Source organism: Ambystoma mexicanum, chromosome 11, assembly GCF_040938575.1.
Source record: "Ambystoma mexicanum isolate Mex_15411 chromosome 11, UKY_AmexF1_1, whole genome shotgun sequence".
NCBI classification, from domain to species: Eukaryota; Metazoa; Chordata; class Amphibia; order Caudata; family Ambystomatidae; genus Ambystoma; species Ambystoma mexicanum.
In genome coordinates, this window is record NC_090934.1 from 414,795,162 (window position 1) to 414,812,657 (window position 17,496).

General features: G+C 51.4%; 1 protein-coding gene across 1 annotated transcript in view; it reads left to right on the top strand.

Annotated features, from left to right (window-relative positions):
• Positions 1-17,496, top strand: part of AMBRA1 (autophagy and beclin 1 regulator 1) — a 1,783,669-nt gene that overhangs the window by 1,280,386 nt on the left and 485,787 nt on the right. The window contains exon 13 of the mRNA XM_069623220.1: positions 10,794-10,982. Coding sequence (XP_069479321.1) covers positions 10,794-10,982 — 189 coding nt within the window. The remainder of the gene's footprint in view (positions 1-10,793; positions 10,983-17,496) is intronic.

The window sequence follows — 17,496 nt, forward strand, 5'->3', positions numbered from 1 at the left end:
TGCTCCCTTTTATGTGGGCCTGGCCTATGAACTTTGGCTGTACAGTCTATACTGCCTTTATTCCCTTGCTGAGAACTCCTAAAAAGTGTTGGGACCTGTTTTATTTCTATGCTCTGCCTTTTTCTCTCCCTTTAAATGAACTATTGGAGTGCCATCAGGTTATGCGCTCACATCTGTTTAACAAATCGTGGTGTTTTAATTCTGACTTGTCTAATAGTTATTAAGGGAGGTGTGTTTCTCCAGCATGGGGTCTGGCATGGATTCACATGCTCATGAATATTCCCCGTCGTCAGGCCGGGAATCCTTGGTAAAGAAAAAATCGGTATCAGTTTTGTTTCTGATCTGTCTTTCTTAGTAGTAACCAATCACTGGTCTCTGGGTCATACTGCCCCCAGCCAATGACTGCCCTCTCCCTAAGCCCCGCCTCTGGCAGCCATCCTCAGATTTTTACCGCACGCTCAAGTGTTGGGAGTCCTCGTGTTTAGCTCTCGAGCTTTTGCTGCCTTTTGGCACTTTTTCAAAGAGATTTTCTCATTTTTCGGTCAAATAGAGCCTCAAGCTCCACCGTGTCTACATCCGATCAACGGGGACCCGTTTCAGATTTTCTACGCCCCTCAAGGGTTTAGTTTTCGTCAAGTTACGCTTCTTGGAGGAGTCCAGAAGTTTCTGCGGCCTACCCGGTCATGGCCCAGGAGAAATGAAGCTCGACGCCCGGAAAGCTGTTCAGGGTTTGCCCTGGATGCCAGCTGCAGAATGTGTTCAAGGAGGACGAGCACTCAAAATGTCTCTACTGCCTTCATGAGGACAAAACAAACGTGGAGGAGGACTGTGCGTTTTGCGGGAACATGTCAGAATGGACCATCAGGGACCGACACCTTCGTCTCTCCAACTGGCTGGAAGGAAAGAGCCCGTCAGGTGAGAAGAAGTCGTCGTCTGAGCGGTCTTCTAAGTCCTGTGAGGGCGTCCCGGCGACGGGGGCCCAACAGAATGCAAAGCACCGCAAGTCTGCAGGCACCGAGAGTGCCGGACGGTCAGGCATCCTCTCCAGCGCCATCAACCACGAGCCAACGCTCTGGCTCAGGTAAGAGGAAGGCCGAGAACCCAGCGAAGCTTCTGGAGAGGCCCCGGTCGATCTCGAAGGATCCAGCCGAGGGGGACCGAGGAGGTGACCCCCCCCCAAGGTGAAGGCCACAGGCCCGCAGAAGGTGGTGAAGGCCTTGATTCACCCGGCCAAGGCCTCTATCGAGGAAGTCGCGGCAGATCTGGTGCAGCCTGAGGAGGCTATACCAGTGGAGGCGACCTCGGGGCCCAGAGTTTCCCTGCCACCCCGGTCGGAAGCCTCTTTCAGGTCCATCGAGAAGACCCCCGCGAAGACCCCGGCGGAAAAAGAGGGGGGGAAGCTGGTGGCCATTGTGGACACATCCTCCGAGGAGGAACTGGTTGAAGTCTTGGAGGGCCTCAATGAGGGCGTCGAAGAGGCCCGGTCCCACGGTAGGGATCCCGACGAAGGGGAGGACGAGAGCGACGGCCGTGCCGGCGAGGTTCCTAGTCAACCGTCGCACCCGTTGCTTCCGGGGCCGCAGGACAACTCGGCGGCCATTTTGTAGGCAATACAATCCTTATGTTCGGAGATAAGGACGAGATTGCCCCTACCACCGACAAAGGAGCCAGTACCAGGCCCGACGGAGGAGCCAGAGACAGGCCCGTCGGGAAGTCCCCCAAACTAGAGAAGACAGACCCAACCAGCCCCTCCTTTTCAGCCCTCGCGGCCTGCTCAGCCTTTGCCCACGTCCCCCGTACCTGGGGATAACACGGGAACGGACACGGCCAAGACGGGTACGGATGACGACAGCAGCGACGACGGGACGGAGCTCCCATCGCCTCCAGCCCGGGCCTCCCCGCCCGACGAGATTGGGTCTTTCCGCGCAATGATCGCCAGGGCATCTGAGCTTTTTCAGCTCTGCCCCGAAGAGAAGAAGGAAGGTTTCCTTTACCAACGGCGTGAGGCCAAGAGGAAGATGGTCCTCACCGTGCCTCTGCTGGGTGACATCTTCGACGAGGGTCTCACCCTTCTCAAGAACCTGTCTACGATGCCTGCCAAGAGGCATCGGTACGAGAAGAAGTACCGGGTCCCAGACGCGGCCCCTTTGTGCCTTAGGGCGCAACCGACTCCAGACTCTGTCGTCTCAGCAGCAGCCAAGAAGAAAGCCGGGGGGGGGCATCGGCCTCAACGTCAACTTTCCCGCCGGACGGCGAAGGAAAGAAGCTTGATGCAATAAGACGATGAGTTATCTTGTCGGCGACAACAACAATTAAGGCGGCCAAAGCCCTCGCGATCGTGGCCTGCTACGACAGGGAGTTATGGTACAAGATCACCCCACTTTTGGACTTCCTACCAGACAAGAGGGCTGAGGCCCTGGAGATCTTGCAGGGAGGTGAGGTGGCGTCAGACCATGCCATAACGGTGGCAACGGACATTGCCGACACCGGTTTCCGACAGCTAGGCAACGGCGTTTGCCTCAGACGACGAGGGTGGCTCAATGCGACAGATTTCCACCAGGACATACAAGCCAAGGTTTTGGACATGCCGTTCGACGGGAACAACCTGTTTGGGAAAACAGTGAATGAGTCCCTCCAAGCCATCAAGACGGACACGGAGACAGCTAAGGCCCTAGGAGTTCTCCAGCAATGAAGGCTGTCCTTTCGGAGCCCCGAAGGCAAGCAGGGTGCCTCCAAGGGATTCGGCGGTGGCTCCTCTACGTACTGCCAAGCGGCCTGCTCCTCGTCGCAGGAAGCCTATAGAGGACGAGGCAAGTCAGGTGGATCCCGCCGTTGTCGCCAGGGAGGCAAGGCATCCTCCAAGCAAGATTGAACCAACTGTGGCGTCGGGCCCCCACCGAAGCACCCCGGTGGGAGGCCGGCTGGCGAACTTCGTCAGCATGTGGGAGTCCATCTCCACCGACCATTGGGTGCTGGACGCCCTGGCCCAGGGGCACGCCCTCGAATTTCTAAAAAAGTGCCCCCGCATTCCTCCCGTGGCTGTTGGAGGTAAGGGCGATGCTCAAGAAAGGTGCCATCGAGCTTGTCCCAAAGAGGCTCCGGGGCTCCGGAGTATACTCCAGGTACTTCCTCAAGAAAAAGAAGACAGGAGGGTGGCGACCCACCCTAGACCTGCGACGACTGAACAAGTACATCAATGCACAGAAGTTCCGGATGGTCACCCTCCAGCACGTGCTGGGATTGCAGGAGGAGGGCGATTTCCTGTCGTCGTTGGATTTGGAGGATGCATACTTTCACATTCTAAAAGATCACCGGAAGTTCCTCAGGTTTGTGGTCCAAGGGCGGCACTACCAGTTCAAGGCCCTCCCGTTCGGATTGAAGTCGGCACCCAGGGTTTTCACCAAGTGCCTCGCTCCAGTGGCTGCGCCTGCAGGGGATCTACGTCTACCCCTACCTGGACGATTGGCTCATCCGCGCAAGGACAAGGGAGCTCGCCGTAGAACACACAGCGAAGACCGTCCAGCTGCTCACAGACCTGGGGTTCTCCATCAACTTCCCCAAGTCCCACCTGGTCCCCTCTCAAGTCGCACTGTTTCTGGGAGCCAAGCTCAACACAGTGGCGCGTCTGGCCTCGACGTCGGAGGAAAGGACAAAGGCCATCCTTGGCAAGGTGCAGCGTCTGCTGGCCACGGACGTGGCCAGAGTGAGGTCCATCAAGTCCCTCCTCGGGATGATGTCCTCTTGCATTTATCTCGTGCACCTGTGCAGGCTTCGGATGCGCTCTCTACAGGAGTTCCTCGACGCCTGCTGGATTCAAGCGACGGGCAGCTTCGAGGACAGGATCCCTCTCAACGAGACCTTCCGACGAGAGATCCGGTGGTGGGGCACCCGCGCTCACCTAGTGGCGGGGACAGACTTTCAGACCCCGGCCCACCAGGCGACGGTGATGACGGATGCCTACCTGGAGGGGTGGGGAGCCCACACCGGAGATCTTCACACGAGAGGCCTTTGGCTCCGGGAGGAGAAGCCGCTCCACATCAACATCCTGGAGCTCCGGGCTGTGTTCTGGGCCCTCAGGTACTTTCTCCCGTCCCTCAAGGGCAAGGTGGTGAGGATCTTCACCGACAACACCACCATGTTCTACATCCGGAAGTAGGGCGGAACCAGATCCCCGGCCCTATCCAAGGAACCCCAGGACCTGTGGCATTGGGCCGTAGCTCAATGGATGTTTCTGGTGCCGTTTCATCTGGCAGGGATAAAAAAACACCATCTCCGACTCACTCAGCAGAGAGCTGCGCTCGTGCCACGAGTGGGAACTACGCCAGGATCAAGTGGACCGACTCTTTCAGCGATGGGGCAAACCCCAGATCGACCTGTTCGCGACGACGAACTCGAAGTGCCAGATTTTCGGCAGCAGGTTTCCCCAACCGAGGCACATGGGCGATGCTTTCTCATTCCCCTGCGACGGCCTGTTCCTATATGCGTTTCCTCCGTTGCCGTTGCTGCTCCGACTCATCAACCAGCTCAAGAGGTCCCGGTGCAGAATGATCTTCGTCGCACTGGCGTGGCTGAGACAGATCTGGTTCCCGGACCTTCTGGACTTGTCAGCGTCCCCACCTGTCAAGCTGTCGACGGACGCAGATCTTCTCTCCAGAGAAGGAGGGGCAATTCTTCATCACGACCCTCAGTCGCTGAACTTGCAGGCCTGGCTCCTGCAGCACTAGAGTTTGGAGGAAACGATATCTCGGTCGACTGCAGAGAGGTTCTTGCGAAGGCCAGGGCGTCCTCAAATCTCAAGTGCTACGGACATAAGTGGAAGAGGTTCTCTATCTGGTGCCGTGCACATAAGATTAACGCTCTGCGGATTACGGCCCCTCAAGTATTGCCGTACCTTCTGTCGCTAGCCAAATTTGGACTATCTCATACTTCCAATTAAGATACACCAGGACTGCAGGGTGGTCATCCCTGTAGTCTCATCGCCTGGTTAAGGAATTTATGAAAGGACTGTTTCGATCATTCCCGCCAGTGAAGGCACCAGCCCTGGCGTGGGAGCTCAACGTGGTGCTGACCAGGCTCATGGGTCCGTCATTCGAGCTGTTGCATTCGGCCCGTTGAAGTTTCTGTCGTGGAAAACGGCCTTCTTAGTGGCCATCACCTCCGCATGACGCGTGGGAGAGATCCAGGCGCTATCCTGCAAGTCTCCATACCTGACCTTTCACGATACGAGGGTAGTGCTGAGGACGCACCCCTCCTTCATGCCCAAGGTGCCGTCGGACTTCCATCTCAACGAACCCTTGTTGTTACCAGTCTTTTTCCCGTCACCTTCGTCGCCGGCTGAGAGGGCTTTGCACTCGCTGGATGTAGCTAGAGCGCTGAAGTTCTACGTGGACCGAACGGAGAGTTTTCGGAGGACAATCCATCTGTTTGTGAACTTTGGACCTGTGAACCAAGGGAAGGCTCTCTCAAAGGCTTCCGTTTCCAGATCGCTCTCCAGCTGCATCATGCACTGTCATCGGTTGGCGAACCGACCATTGCCTGGCCGTCCGAGAGCCCATTCGACCAGAGCGGTCGCTGCTACCACGGCGTTCTTGTCTGGTCTGCCCCTGCTGGACATCTGCAGGGCTGCTACGTGGAGGTCGACGCACACCTTCACGAGATTCTACTGCGTCGACCGGGATTTCAGGGAGGAGTCCAGGGTCGGCCGAGCATTGCTGCGCAATCTGTTCGCTTAAGGTGAGCCTGGTGAGGAGGTAAGAAATGCTTAATGTTGAGTTTTGATGTAATGCTTAATATGGAGCCTTTGTCACCTCCCGTGGTTGTGCATGTGTGTACTGCTATGTATTCTTTTTTCTTTTTTAAAAGAATTTTATTAATTTTCCAACACAACCAACAATACAAACCAAACACGCAGTGCAATCCACAATCCTTACATTTAACATCAATTAATCATTGTTCACTGCTCCCCTGTTCTCCCCCCCCCCCCCCCCCCACTCCGCGAGCCCGTTTGTTCTTCACGCCCAGTATCTACCGCACATGGATGGGCTTCATTATCGTCAGATTCCTCTGAATCTAGCGTTGTTCCAAATAGGCCAGATATCAATGTTTTCCATGCCATCAGGGTACCCATTTCCTCCTCCCCAGTCGTACAACTTGCCTCTTGCCACACCACCGTTTCAGCCCCCGCCCATTTCTGTAAGTCCTTCCACCACACCTCCACCCGTGGCTTGTGACACTTTTTCCATCCCATGGCTATTCTTTGTTTTGCAAGCACGTACGCTAAGTCTTTCAATTTTCCAACATGTTTCAGCTTCTGAGGCTGGGGAACCCTCCCAACAGACAGGCCCAGGCCGTATCAACGGCAAGCGTGACCCCTCTCTCTGCTAACTTTTGTGCAACTTCTCTCCAGAAACCCTCATCATTGGGCACACCCAGAACATATGTGTCATATCAGCGTTCTGTTCATCACACTTAGGGCACGCCTGTCTTCCGGCATTCCGGAATTTAGATATCCTCAGCGGGGTCATGTACGCTCTGTGTGTTACGTACAACTGTACTTGCTGCAATCTGGCATTCCTAGATACTTTCTTATGGTATCCCATGGCCCTCTCCCACATCCCATCCTCCATTTGGGCTCCCACCTCTGTTTCCCAATCCAATCTCAAATGCGTCAATTCTCTCCCAACCTTAGTCATTACCATCTCGTATATTCTAGAGATTTTATGCCCCCCTTCAGTTATGTCATATATTACCCCCATGATGGCGTCCGGCTCCTCTGCCAAAATTGTCTCAGGCCACGTTATCCGAATCTTCCGCACCAACCTGTGATACGTGACGTATTGGCCCCCATGTAGTCCCATCTCCTCCCCAAGTCCCTCAAACTCCTTAATGGCCCCTTCACGCCATATATCTCCCAATGTTACTAGTCCAGCTGACTCCCAATAGGTTCTGATAATCACCCTCAGTTGCTCATCTCCCCCCGTCAAAGCAACCAGTGGCACATGCAGAGAACACGGAAGCGGATCTCCCATCATTATACATGCTCGTCGCCACATTCTCCACCCAAGCCTCATCATCCCCGGATACTCCTTTATTACTAACTCAGGCAACCAGATAATTTCTTTCAGGTGAAACGGGGCACAGTCATGCCCGAACAATCTAAGTTCCGGGGTCTCTTCATCGGAGAGCCACTTGGCCACGAATTGCAATTGACTCGCTATATAATAGGCCTCAAAATTAGGTAGCTTGACACCCCCTTTTTCATAAAAGTTCTGCAACTTCCAGAGCGCTACTCTATTCCGGGTACCATGCCACAAAAAGTCTCTACACACCCCATTTAGTTTAACAAAAAAGCTTTTAGGAATCATGTGTGGAATATTGCTAAAATAATGCAGGAGCCTAGGCAAAACCACCATCTTAAGCATCGCTCCCCGTCCCATCATCGCTAAGGGCAACTTCTCCCAAAAACTCATGCATTTGCGGATTTTCTCAACGGCCATCTCGATGTTACGCCTGTGCTCCTCCTCCACCGTATGGCACACATCTATTCCCAGGTAGCGGAAAGAACTTACAGTCCACGGCACCTGCAACACCGGTAACCTTTCCACGGGTATTCCTCTGTAGCTGCCCGTGTACTGCTATGTATTCTTATATTCATGCCAGACCCATGCTGGAGAACAACAGTTATAGGTAAGTAACTTGTTCCATACTTTACCTGACTGTGTTTTAACTTGCTTTTGATTTAGAGTGCTAGTATATTGCCTAGTGTGTTTTAAATAAATAATTATATACTTTTTATACAAAGCTCTGGTCAGTGTGTGTTTGCTCTACTGTGTCTTTAGCCCTATTGTGTATACTCTATATACTGCCCTACTCTTCTTGAGAGAAGTCTGACTGCTCAGCCACAGCTACCAGGTAAATCAGGGTGGTGCGCACTGCTACCAATTGGGTTTACTGCTTACTCCTGTAGTCTTAATCTTTTTGCAGTGTTCCCTAAGGGAACTGCACAGGATTCTGCCTAACACATGTGCCCATCCATAATCGCTAGTTCTCAAGTGTGATGGGCACTGCTATGCAAGCTAACTGAGCTGTGCTTTGGTAAATTAAAAATAAAATCTGTGCAATGGATTAGGCCAGCAGGCTGTAGTCTGTCCTGGGTGAGCAATATCCTGGGCTCCGCAACTAGACTGCATGCGGAGAACATTTACAGTCCAAGGTTTAAAAGGCAACTGTAATATGGGCTTGTAAAAGTGGCTGCTCAGTAGCACTATAGGAGTGTGAGCTGCTGGAGAGAATCAATAATGTTGGTTTTGCATGATTTGTGATTATGCAAGCCAGCTAGAGTTTGGTGCAGACCCCCTACCTCCTTTCAGCCTCATACATTGTGACCTTTATAGATGTAATACTTTCACCGAAGTGCTGTACAGACTATTAAAAGAAAATGTACAATACCTAAATGTGGAATGTAAAATTACAGTTTAAGCTTAAGGTAATTTGGTTTGAAAAGCAGTGGGCAAAAACTGAACACAGAGCAGAATGTAATAGAGAAAAGAGTAGAGTAGGAAAGGACAGCCAGGCTAAATCGAGTGTCAAATTGATGTGGGGCATTTAAGAACATAAGAGACGTGGCAGGATTTATATGGGTAGAAGCCTGGGAGGCACTTAAAATCCAAGCACAGAAAATTAAATTGGATGGGGAAGAGCAGAATGTACATAGAAAACTTACAGCAGTGTTGAAAAGGAGTCAGTGGTAGCCATTAAGGTAGACCTGAAGGGAGGAATGGTAGTCAAGCCGGTAGAAAATGAGTGAATGAGTTTTAGTAGCCGGAATGAGGAGAAGATTGGATTTAATGGGGAAAGCAACAGAAGAAGGCAATGACAGAAATCAAAGTAAGATTTCTGGGAACATCAGAAAATGTAAGATTGGATACGATGTGCACTGGGTGGAAAATGTCAAAGATGCCTCATAGAATCCGCCAACTCCCAGAGACAGGTTTTTGTTGAGTCCCCGGGTTAGTAAAAAGAGAATATTAACCACTTCTGTCCAATCAGTAAATTGCTATTAGTGATATGCTAAAGGCAATTGCCTTCTCTATCTTAGCTCCCTCCTGGACTTCCTAAAGTACTGTAGATGTGGTAAGTAACTAAAAAAAAGTTAGTTAACATGCATGCCTTTCAGACACTACCAGCCTCGATCTCCTTCCTTCCATGTCTTGATATTCCACTTTCTGCCTCTGACTGTTACTCGGCCCTCTGTACTCTTCTGCGTCCAACTCCACCCACCTTCTCTACCTCTTCTCTACATCTTCCTCCTCTTTCCCACCAATGTCTTTTTCCTTATACCTGCCTCCATCCTTCGATGTTATACCTTCCTTCTCCTGTTGCCCCGCCACTCCCTCCTGTTGCCCCGCCACTCCCTCCTCTTGCCCCGCCACTCCCTCCTCTTGCCCCGCCACTCCCTCACACAAGCATTTTTCACTTGCACTTTCTCGCACACTCAGTACCACTTGCTCTGACCAACCAATACCTCACCTTTTCTTATTTGCCTCCACACTGCAGTCCACTGGTCTCTTGCTCTACCGCCTCCTCCTCCTCCTTCACTGACCTCACCCAAACATCCCACATTTTCCTGCCTCCTCCACTAACCTCACCCGAACAACCCACACTTTCCTGTTTCCCCTCTTATCCTCGCTTTCCTTCTCCCATTAGATCACTGGCACTAACCAATCTGGTCCAGTCTTCCCCACCCCAGAGGTGTTGCAAACACTGGCAGTTACAAATAGCAGGTTAAGTTCTGCACCTTTTTTTTCTTTTTTTAGTTTTTTGGTCATGCGCGGGCGGGTGTGCTGCACCAATTTCGACCCACCTTACAGTGTTTACTAGTTTGTGTTAGGGAGTTAGGGTTTGGCAATCTCCAAGGTAAGTGGAAATTCACTTCTCTGTATCATGTCTTTCATGAAATATGCTTTGCGAAGCTGCTCAGCTAAAGTGTCTGCTGGCCCTGAGGCGTGGTGTCTGGTGGCCATTTAAGCTTTCAATTTTTTCATCTGCCACCTCTGCCTCTGCTGGTTTGCTGTCTCCTACAATTATTGGCGGATAGCATGGGCGGTGATGGGTTGAATTATCTCGGGTGCCCTATCCATACAGCTGCTGCATTCGTTTTGATTCTAGGTAAGAAAGATAGAACTTGGATAGCATCTTTCTCAGGAGGCATGGGGTGATGCAAGTTGGTACTGCACATATATCAACAAGCCTTTTGGGAGGGGACAGAAATTGGGTCTCTCAGTTCCCACTGTCCCCCTCTGTGATGGGACTGGCTCTGACTTCCACCCTGGTAGGCCTCCTGTCCCCTTGTGACAAGGTCAGATAACTAACCTTTTCACACAAGGCATTGTTGTCAAATGATGAACAGACGGCTGTTGAGTGATGGCAAGATTGGAAATCGGCAAATATTTGATTTATTGGCATAGAAGTAGCCGGCGTTAGGAGAGGAGGTGTGTATATGGCGATGAAAATTGGTTCAAATACAAAGTGAGGGAAGCCCTAATTTAGAGAACAGAGATGATTCACCAGCGAATGAGGAAGGTATAGGACCTGTTTTAGATCTGGGCAGGGAAAAATAATAGAACCATGCCAGGAACTTGGTTTGGAAAGTGATGCTTTTGGTCTCCACTTGTGCGTTTACTTTTCTTTGTTCTGTTCTGTCTATTGCCTCTTTTGCTTACTAGCTCGTCGTCTTGTGATTTCCTTTCATTGTGGCTCTTGCATGCTTGAATGTCCCTTGTTTTTCTTTTTAGCATCTGTGAATGTCCTGGTGCCCAACTGCAAGATCTACAATGATGCTAGCTGTGATATCTCTGCCGATGGGCAACTACTCGCTGCATTCATTCCCAGCAGCCAGCGTGGTTTTCCTGATGAGGGCATCCTGGCAGTGTACTCCCTGGCACCTCACAACCTAGGGGAAATACTCTACACCAAGCGCTTTGGTAAGTAGGGAGTTTATATGTAATATATGGAATAGGGAGGGAAGAGCTGGGTGACAGCCAAGAAGAGAAGAAAAGGGTGTGAGGAGACTGCTCCACACACCTCCGTCAGGAGTTTCTGTGACTGACAATGGCGGATGAGTAAGGGCACAGTGCTGTCAGGATCGTGGAGTTCTGCATGCTCGATGATGACGATCAAGAGGGTTAGAAATCTCCAACTCTGCACTTGTATTTGATGGAGAGTTGTGCAAGTGTGTCTTTGGTGTGTCCGAAGCATGGAGCTGGGCAAACTGCACGTTGGTGTTTAATTTGTGACTGCAAATAATTGTGTTGTGATCCAAAGTGGTCAAGGTGTGACACTTACTTTACATTCCAGCCCTATATCGTGCTGCACCCATCACTCATTGCCATCCACGTGTTGCTAGAATGCTTTGCTAAGGAAGCATTTCTTTTTGGCAAAGTGTTCTCTTGGAACAGTTATCTTTGTCCTCTCATCGGTTCAAATACAAAGTGAGGGGACACCATGAAAAATCTGTAATACTTTGTAAAATAGTATAGCTCCAATTTGTATACTGATATTATTAGCGGTGCCACCCTTGTAGTAAAGACTACCTTGCTAAGTATAGAAAGCTTGCACAATACCACAACTTGATTGTCGGACAAGATTGTGTGCAGTACCCTTTGGGTGCACTACAGCAACCTTGACCTCCTGGCAATAGGAACCCATCCTTTGGTATAAGTCTGTACTGCACAGGTGGATGGTGTGGCTGAGCAGCCAGTCTTATCTCAAGAGGGGTCAATGTGAACAGTAGGGTTTTTACACAGAGGTCTACAGTGACAAGTATTCAAAAAAACTCTTATACTCAAGGTTTCTGGATTAAACAATTATTAATTTATTTAACAGTCAGTTGAATAAGCCTTCTTCAGCAAGGAGCCATATAACCGTAACACACAAATACACTCCAAAATACACACTCTTGGTTTCTCTAAATCAGCAAGAAACCATTTGGGATGGCACACAGATTATTCCTACGACCTGGGATGACTTAAATAACTAGGACACTGTGGACATTAATATATCACTGGTACATTTAGAGCAATACTGTATTTGGTATCAAAGAAAAGGGTTTAAGAATAAAACAAAGGTTTTGATGAAATCGGAAGTCTGAAGCAGCTGTGTCTGTATTTGTTCTACGAGTCAGTGCGGCTTGACGACTGAGTGACGTTGCAAAGAATCGTGCGAGGGTCCTTCCTCGAACCAGAGTGGAAGCAGAGTAGGAGCGTGTTGCTGGGCGGAGGCATGGTCTATGGCATTCCAGGAGACACGCTCTCGGAACCGCGGCATGAAAACAGAGGCAAGTCTGGCCCTGTAAATCAGCGTACGGACCCAGAGGCGAAGTGAGCTGAATTAAACTTTGGTGGTGAGGTCCTTTGATCGGGACTGTAACCCAAAGTCCTTTCCCTTCCTGTTGCTCGCTCTGACGGTCTGAGAGCAGGGACTGTCTGTTAGGGAGAATTCTCAGAAATGTGCTAATTCCCTCCACTTTAGAGACCCCCAGCAACTTTGCTGGATTTTGAGGACTTGATCTTTTTAACATGGATAGAGTGAGACCCTTTTTCTCACTCTCTAGTGTATTTTAATGTGATTTCGAACTTGGTGTTTCTTTTGGTTATGGAGCCTGACAAACTCCATAGGCATCATCTTTTACATTGCGTCACACAGCACCTTCAGTGCAGTGGCACAGGGAAGTCTTCCACATTTCCCAAAGGTTTAAATACCTTGTCTGGGATAAACTACTGTGAAATTGACTTTACTTACATTTGTAACTTTCTGGACCCAGCACACACTATCTTACAATAGGGTGCTGGAGAGGTTACTTAGTATCCCCTTTATCTAGCTTCTCATGCTGACTGCTCCCTCACTCCTGGGACCTGCCTGCACCTGTAGTGGTCGCTCCTCTGACTTTGCTGCTGTCTCTCTTCTGCTTTCTCCCGGGATCCGCACTGGGCCTCAGCTGGTTTCTCCGGGGCTCCCCCGCTGCTCAGTGCTGTCTGGCGGCCGCCTCACCACCGCGGGCCTTCCTGCTCCCGTCCCTGGGCAGGCGCACTGGACCTCAGCTGGTTGCTCCGCGGCTTCTGCGCTGGTCTGCTGACTGCTCCCTCCCTCCTGGGACCTTCCTACACCTGCAGTGGTCGCTTCTCTGGACTCCGCTGCTGCCTCTTTTCTGCCTTCTCCCGGGATCCGCCTTGTACTATTAGAGGTAGCTTCTCCGGGCTATGTTGCTGCCTCTCTCCTGCCTTCTCATCCGGATCCTGCATTGTGAGTTTTGGAAGCCTCTCTGCTGTACCCGCCCCTCTCTACGCGGATTTGAATGCTTCGGACTGCCCTCACAGCCCTGGTCCTGACTGTATCTACGTCTCCTTCGCCAGCCGCCAAACTTTAATCCTGGCACTTTGGTTGAGCCTCTCACTCCTCCCGGCTGATCAGGACTCAGCTCCATCGGCGGCCTCCCTCCATCAGGGGAACTGCACCATCAGGGGAGCCGCGGACGACTTCTTCTCTGCTGCTCCGACCCTCAGTCCTCCTTTGCCTGCAGGCGGCTCCCTCCTGGACTCCCGAACCTCCCCCCACACCACCAAGTGTGCCGCGGCGACTCTGGCCTCAATTCCATCGGCTGCCGCCCCTCCTCCGGCTGAGTTTCCTCCTATGCTTCGGCCGTTCAGTACTCCTCGGCCTGCAAGCGGCTCCTTCCTGGACTCCCGCACCCCCCTCACACACCATCAGGGGTGCTGCAACTTCGCTGGCCTCAGTTCCATCGGCCTGCAAGAGGCTCCTTCCTAGAATCCCAGCTCTTCGGTTGCATCTCTTGCACCTCCTTCACACCATCAGTGGCGCTGCAGCTGGCCTGACCCCGGACCTTGGCTCTTCCGCGTGGACTCCAGTGCATCCTCCAGATCATCGTGGGTGCCTGGGCTGCTCTGGCTTTTAATCCTGCGTCTGGAGTTCAAGGGGACCTTCCTTTGTGAGATGTCTTCTTGGCTCCATTTGACTTGTTCCTACTGGGAGTACTGCTAGTCAGCGTCCTGCTGTTTGGTACCCTCAGCTGCTCACCCCATTCTCTCTGCCCTGCTCGGCCGCCCACCTCCACTGACCTGCTGTGACTTCTTCGCCTGATACTTCCCATGCCCCTTTGGCCCCTGAGGTGACATCTGGACCTCACTGCATCATTGCTGACTCTTATTACCTCACAGCACCATTACTGCTACTCAGTGTCCTGCTGTTTGGTAGCCTCAGCTGCTCACCATAATCTCTCTGCCCTGCTCGGCCGCACACCTCCACTGGCCTGCTGTGACGACTTCGCCTGCTACTGCCCATGCCCCTTCGGCCGCTGAGCCGACATCTGGAACCCATTTTAACCATCGTAGTCCCCGCCTTGCAGCTCCCCTCTACCACCTATGCCTCTGTCCTGCATTTCCCCTACGGACTCCCCTTACTCAACCCTCTTCCCCGCTCACCACCTTCCATTTCTTCCCTTCCTCGTCGTCTTAACCTCATCTCCCCTCCAACCCAAACTTCCAACCTAATTAATATTGCTCTTTGGTATGCCAGATCCCTCTGTAATAAGACTGCAGCTGTCTTAGACATGTTCTTTCGTCTCACTCTTCATTTCCTCTGTCTAACTGAAACTTGTATCCCACCTCACAGCTCAACTGTCCCTGCCTCCCTTACCACCCCTTCCACATTCTTTTCTCGTGTCTCTCGTCCTGTCACGAGCCTCGCCCAAAACCCCCTCTGGCAAACCCATTGGCCAGGTGGAGTCAGGACTCGGGCCTCTGGAGCCTGGCATCCTCTTCAAAAGCCCTCATGGGGCCAGTCCTGGTGCCTATGGCGCCAGGCTCATACACCATGAAAAACCATGTGCTTGGGAACTACTTTATTGTATTGTCAGCCAACATGGAGGCATCCACATAGCTTGGTACCTAAGAACCAAGCTATGCGGTCTAGTGTTTTGGGTGTGGTAGCCTAGGGACTACTTTACCTGGACTATTTGGTTGGGGCTATTTAAACCACACCCGAGCAAGACAACACGCTTCGCATTACTTTGCAGCTTGCAACGTGATGCTCACCGTGTCCAGCTATTCCCTCGAACCCCGGAGAAGCAGAACCTGCAAAGAGACAAAAGGAACATCATTAGCAGCAGCATCCTACCTGCAGTCTTCATCTTTAAACACTCACAGCTACTGAGAACAGCTTCCTCGAATCTGCACGCCTCCCGGACAGAAAGACATGAAAGAGGAAGATAGAAGCAACATTAAAGAAAGCAGTAGAGACATTTACAAATGACGAACTGCTCAAAAGGCTTACCTGGCTGGTCGACTCTCGGCTGGCACCACTCCAGACATTCCACTCGCGCTGAAGAACACCGCGACCTACAAGGAAGGAAAACGCAGGTTAGCAAAGGCAAGACTTTGCAGCGCTGCGCATAGCGCTTACTTACCGCATCATAGCACTCTTAATGCGCCATCATTTACCAGTGGGTCTCAACCAAGCCAGTTCGCCGCGCTGAAGCTCCGCATACCTAAGGGAGAAAAAAGAGACATTTTAATAGGACCTACCTGAACAATATCAAACGGGCCAGCGTCAGTGAAGTACCTGGAACCGCAATCGCCCATGAAAGACAACGCGCCCCTGCAAAGAAGGCAGGACGGAGAGCACGCCTAATTCTACCACAAGGTGAGAAGAGCCCGCCAGAGGAACTGAAATCGTACGGGGGTGGAGGGAGGATACTTCCCCCAGTAGGTCAGTCTTGAACGCATTCCTCCTGTATTTTCAGGCAGAACCTTCCCCACAGACCACATCGGGGCAAAGCTGGGAAGAATACCAGCGAGTAACCTGGCTGGGTGACGTCCCTGTGGATACCAGGTGAGCGTAACAGTCCCACTGGTCGTGGCAGTGGGGTACGCATCCTCTTCCATCCTAAATACCTTTCATCTAACTCTTCTGTCCCTTCGTACTTTCTCTTCTTTTGAATAGTTGTACAAATCCTTTACTTATCCTCACCCCATTTCCTTCCTAATTATCTATAGACCTCCTGGCCCCCTCTCCTCCTTTTATGATGACCTTGACCACCTCCTCTCTCTTATCTCCCCTCCCCCTCTCCCCTAACTTTACTTGGTGACTTCAACCTTCACCTTCCTGCTTCCCCTCAACCCTCACCTCTTCTCTTGATCCTCGACTTCTACCTTCTCTCTCCGCTTCCCTCTTCTCCGACTCACTCTTCTGGCTCCATCTTCATTTCCACCTACTCTTCCTCTCCTGTCTCCTCCTTACCCAGCTATCTATCTGATCATGCTCTGCTCTTTCTCCCTTATTCCCAGCATTCCACCTCCCTCTCCTTTACCCTCCTCCACATCTTTTACTCGTCGCGACCTACGTAACTATAGCCCTTCACTCTTCCTTGTTACCTGCCCTTCTTCTCTTCCTCCCCTCTCTGATTTCACCTCCCTTCCGGCTGACTTTGCCTTATCCTCTCTATCCTCCTCTATCTCATCTAGTCTCGGTCAACTCTACTCCCTCTCCTCTTTCCACCCTTCTCGTAAACCTTCCCAACCATTGCTCTCTACTCAACTCTTGTCCATGCGTCGTCTCCTTCGTCGCCTTGAGCGATGCTGGCTCAAATCCCCCACTCTTCCTAACCAAACCTCCTACTGTTCTCATCACTCCATATGACTCTTGCCTTAATTCCGCCAAACGTGCATACTTTTCTAACCTCCTTCACTCCCAAGCCTTTCATCCTCGTATCTTTCAAACACTCTATCGTCTCCCCTCCCGCTCCTGACCCCTCCTTTACTTCTCCTCTGTCCCCTTCTTACTTTGCAAACTTCTTCTCTGAAAATATTCTTTCTCTTTGCCAAAAAATTGTCAGTTCTCCTTCTTATTCCCCTCCCCCACCCTCCTCACACTCGCCCTCAGCTCACATGTCTACATTTTCTCCTATCACTCCCTGTGATGTTTCTCTCTTCCTAACTAAATCCCACCCTAATGCCGCCCCTTCTGACTCCATCCCAACCCTTCTTATTCCCAAGATGTACCCCCCTCTTAGTTCCTACCTAACCTCCTTCTTCAACACTTGCTTCTCCACGGCCACCTTCCCTTCTGCCTTCATGCACGCCACTATCATCCCTATGCTAAAAAAGCCTTCTGCTAATCCTCTTCTCGCCTCTAACTTTCTCCCAATTGCACTTCTACCTTTTCTCTCCAAACTACTTGAACGCTTAGCCTATTCTCAGCTCTCAACTTCTGTCACTTCCCACTCTCTCCTTCCCCCCCTCTCAATCTGGCTTCCGCCCCAAACACTCCACTGAGTCAGCTCTTATCTATGTCCTTAACTCTCTCTTTACCGCTCGCTATTCTAAACATTCCTCAATCCTCCTCCTCCTTGAACTTTCTGCTGCTTTCGACACTGTCGATCACCCCTTGCTTCTCAGCACTCTTTCCTCCTTTGGATTCAAAGGC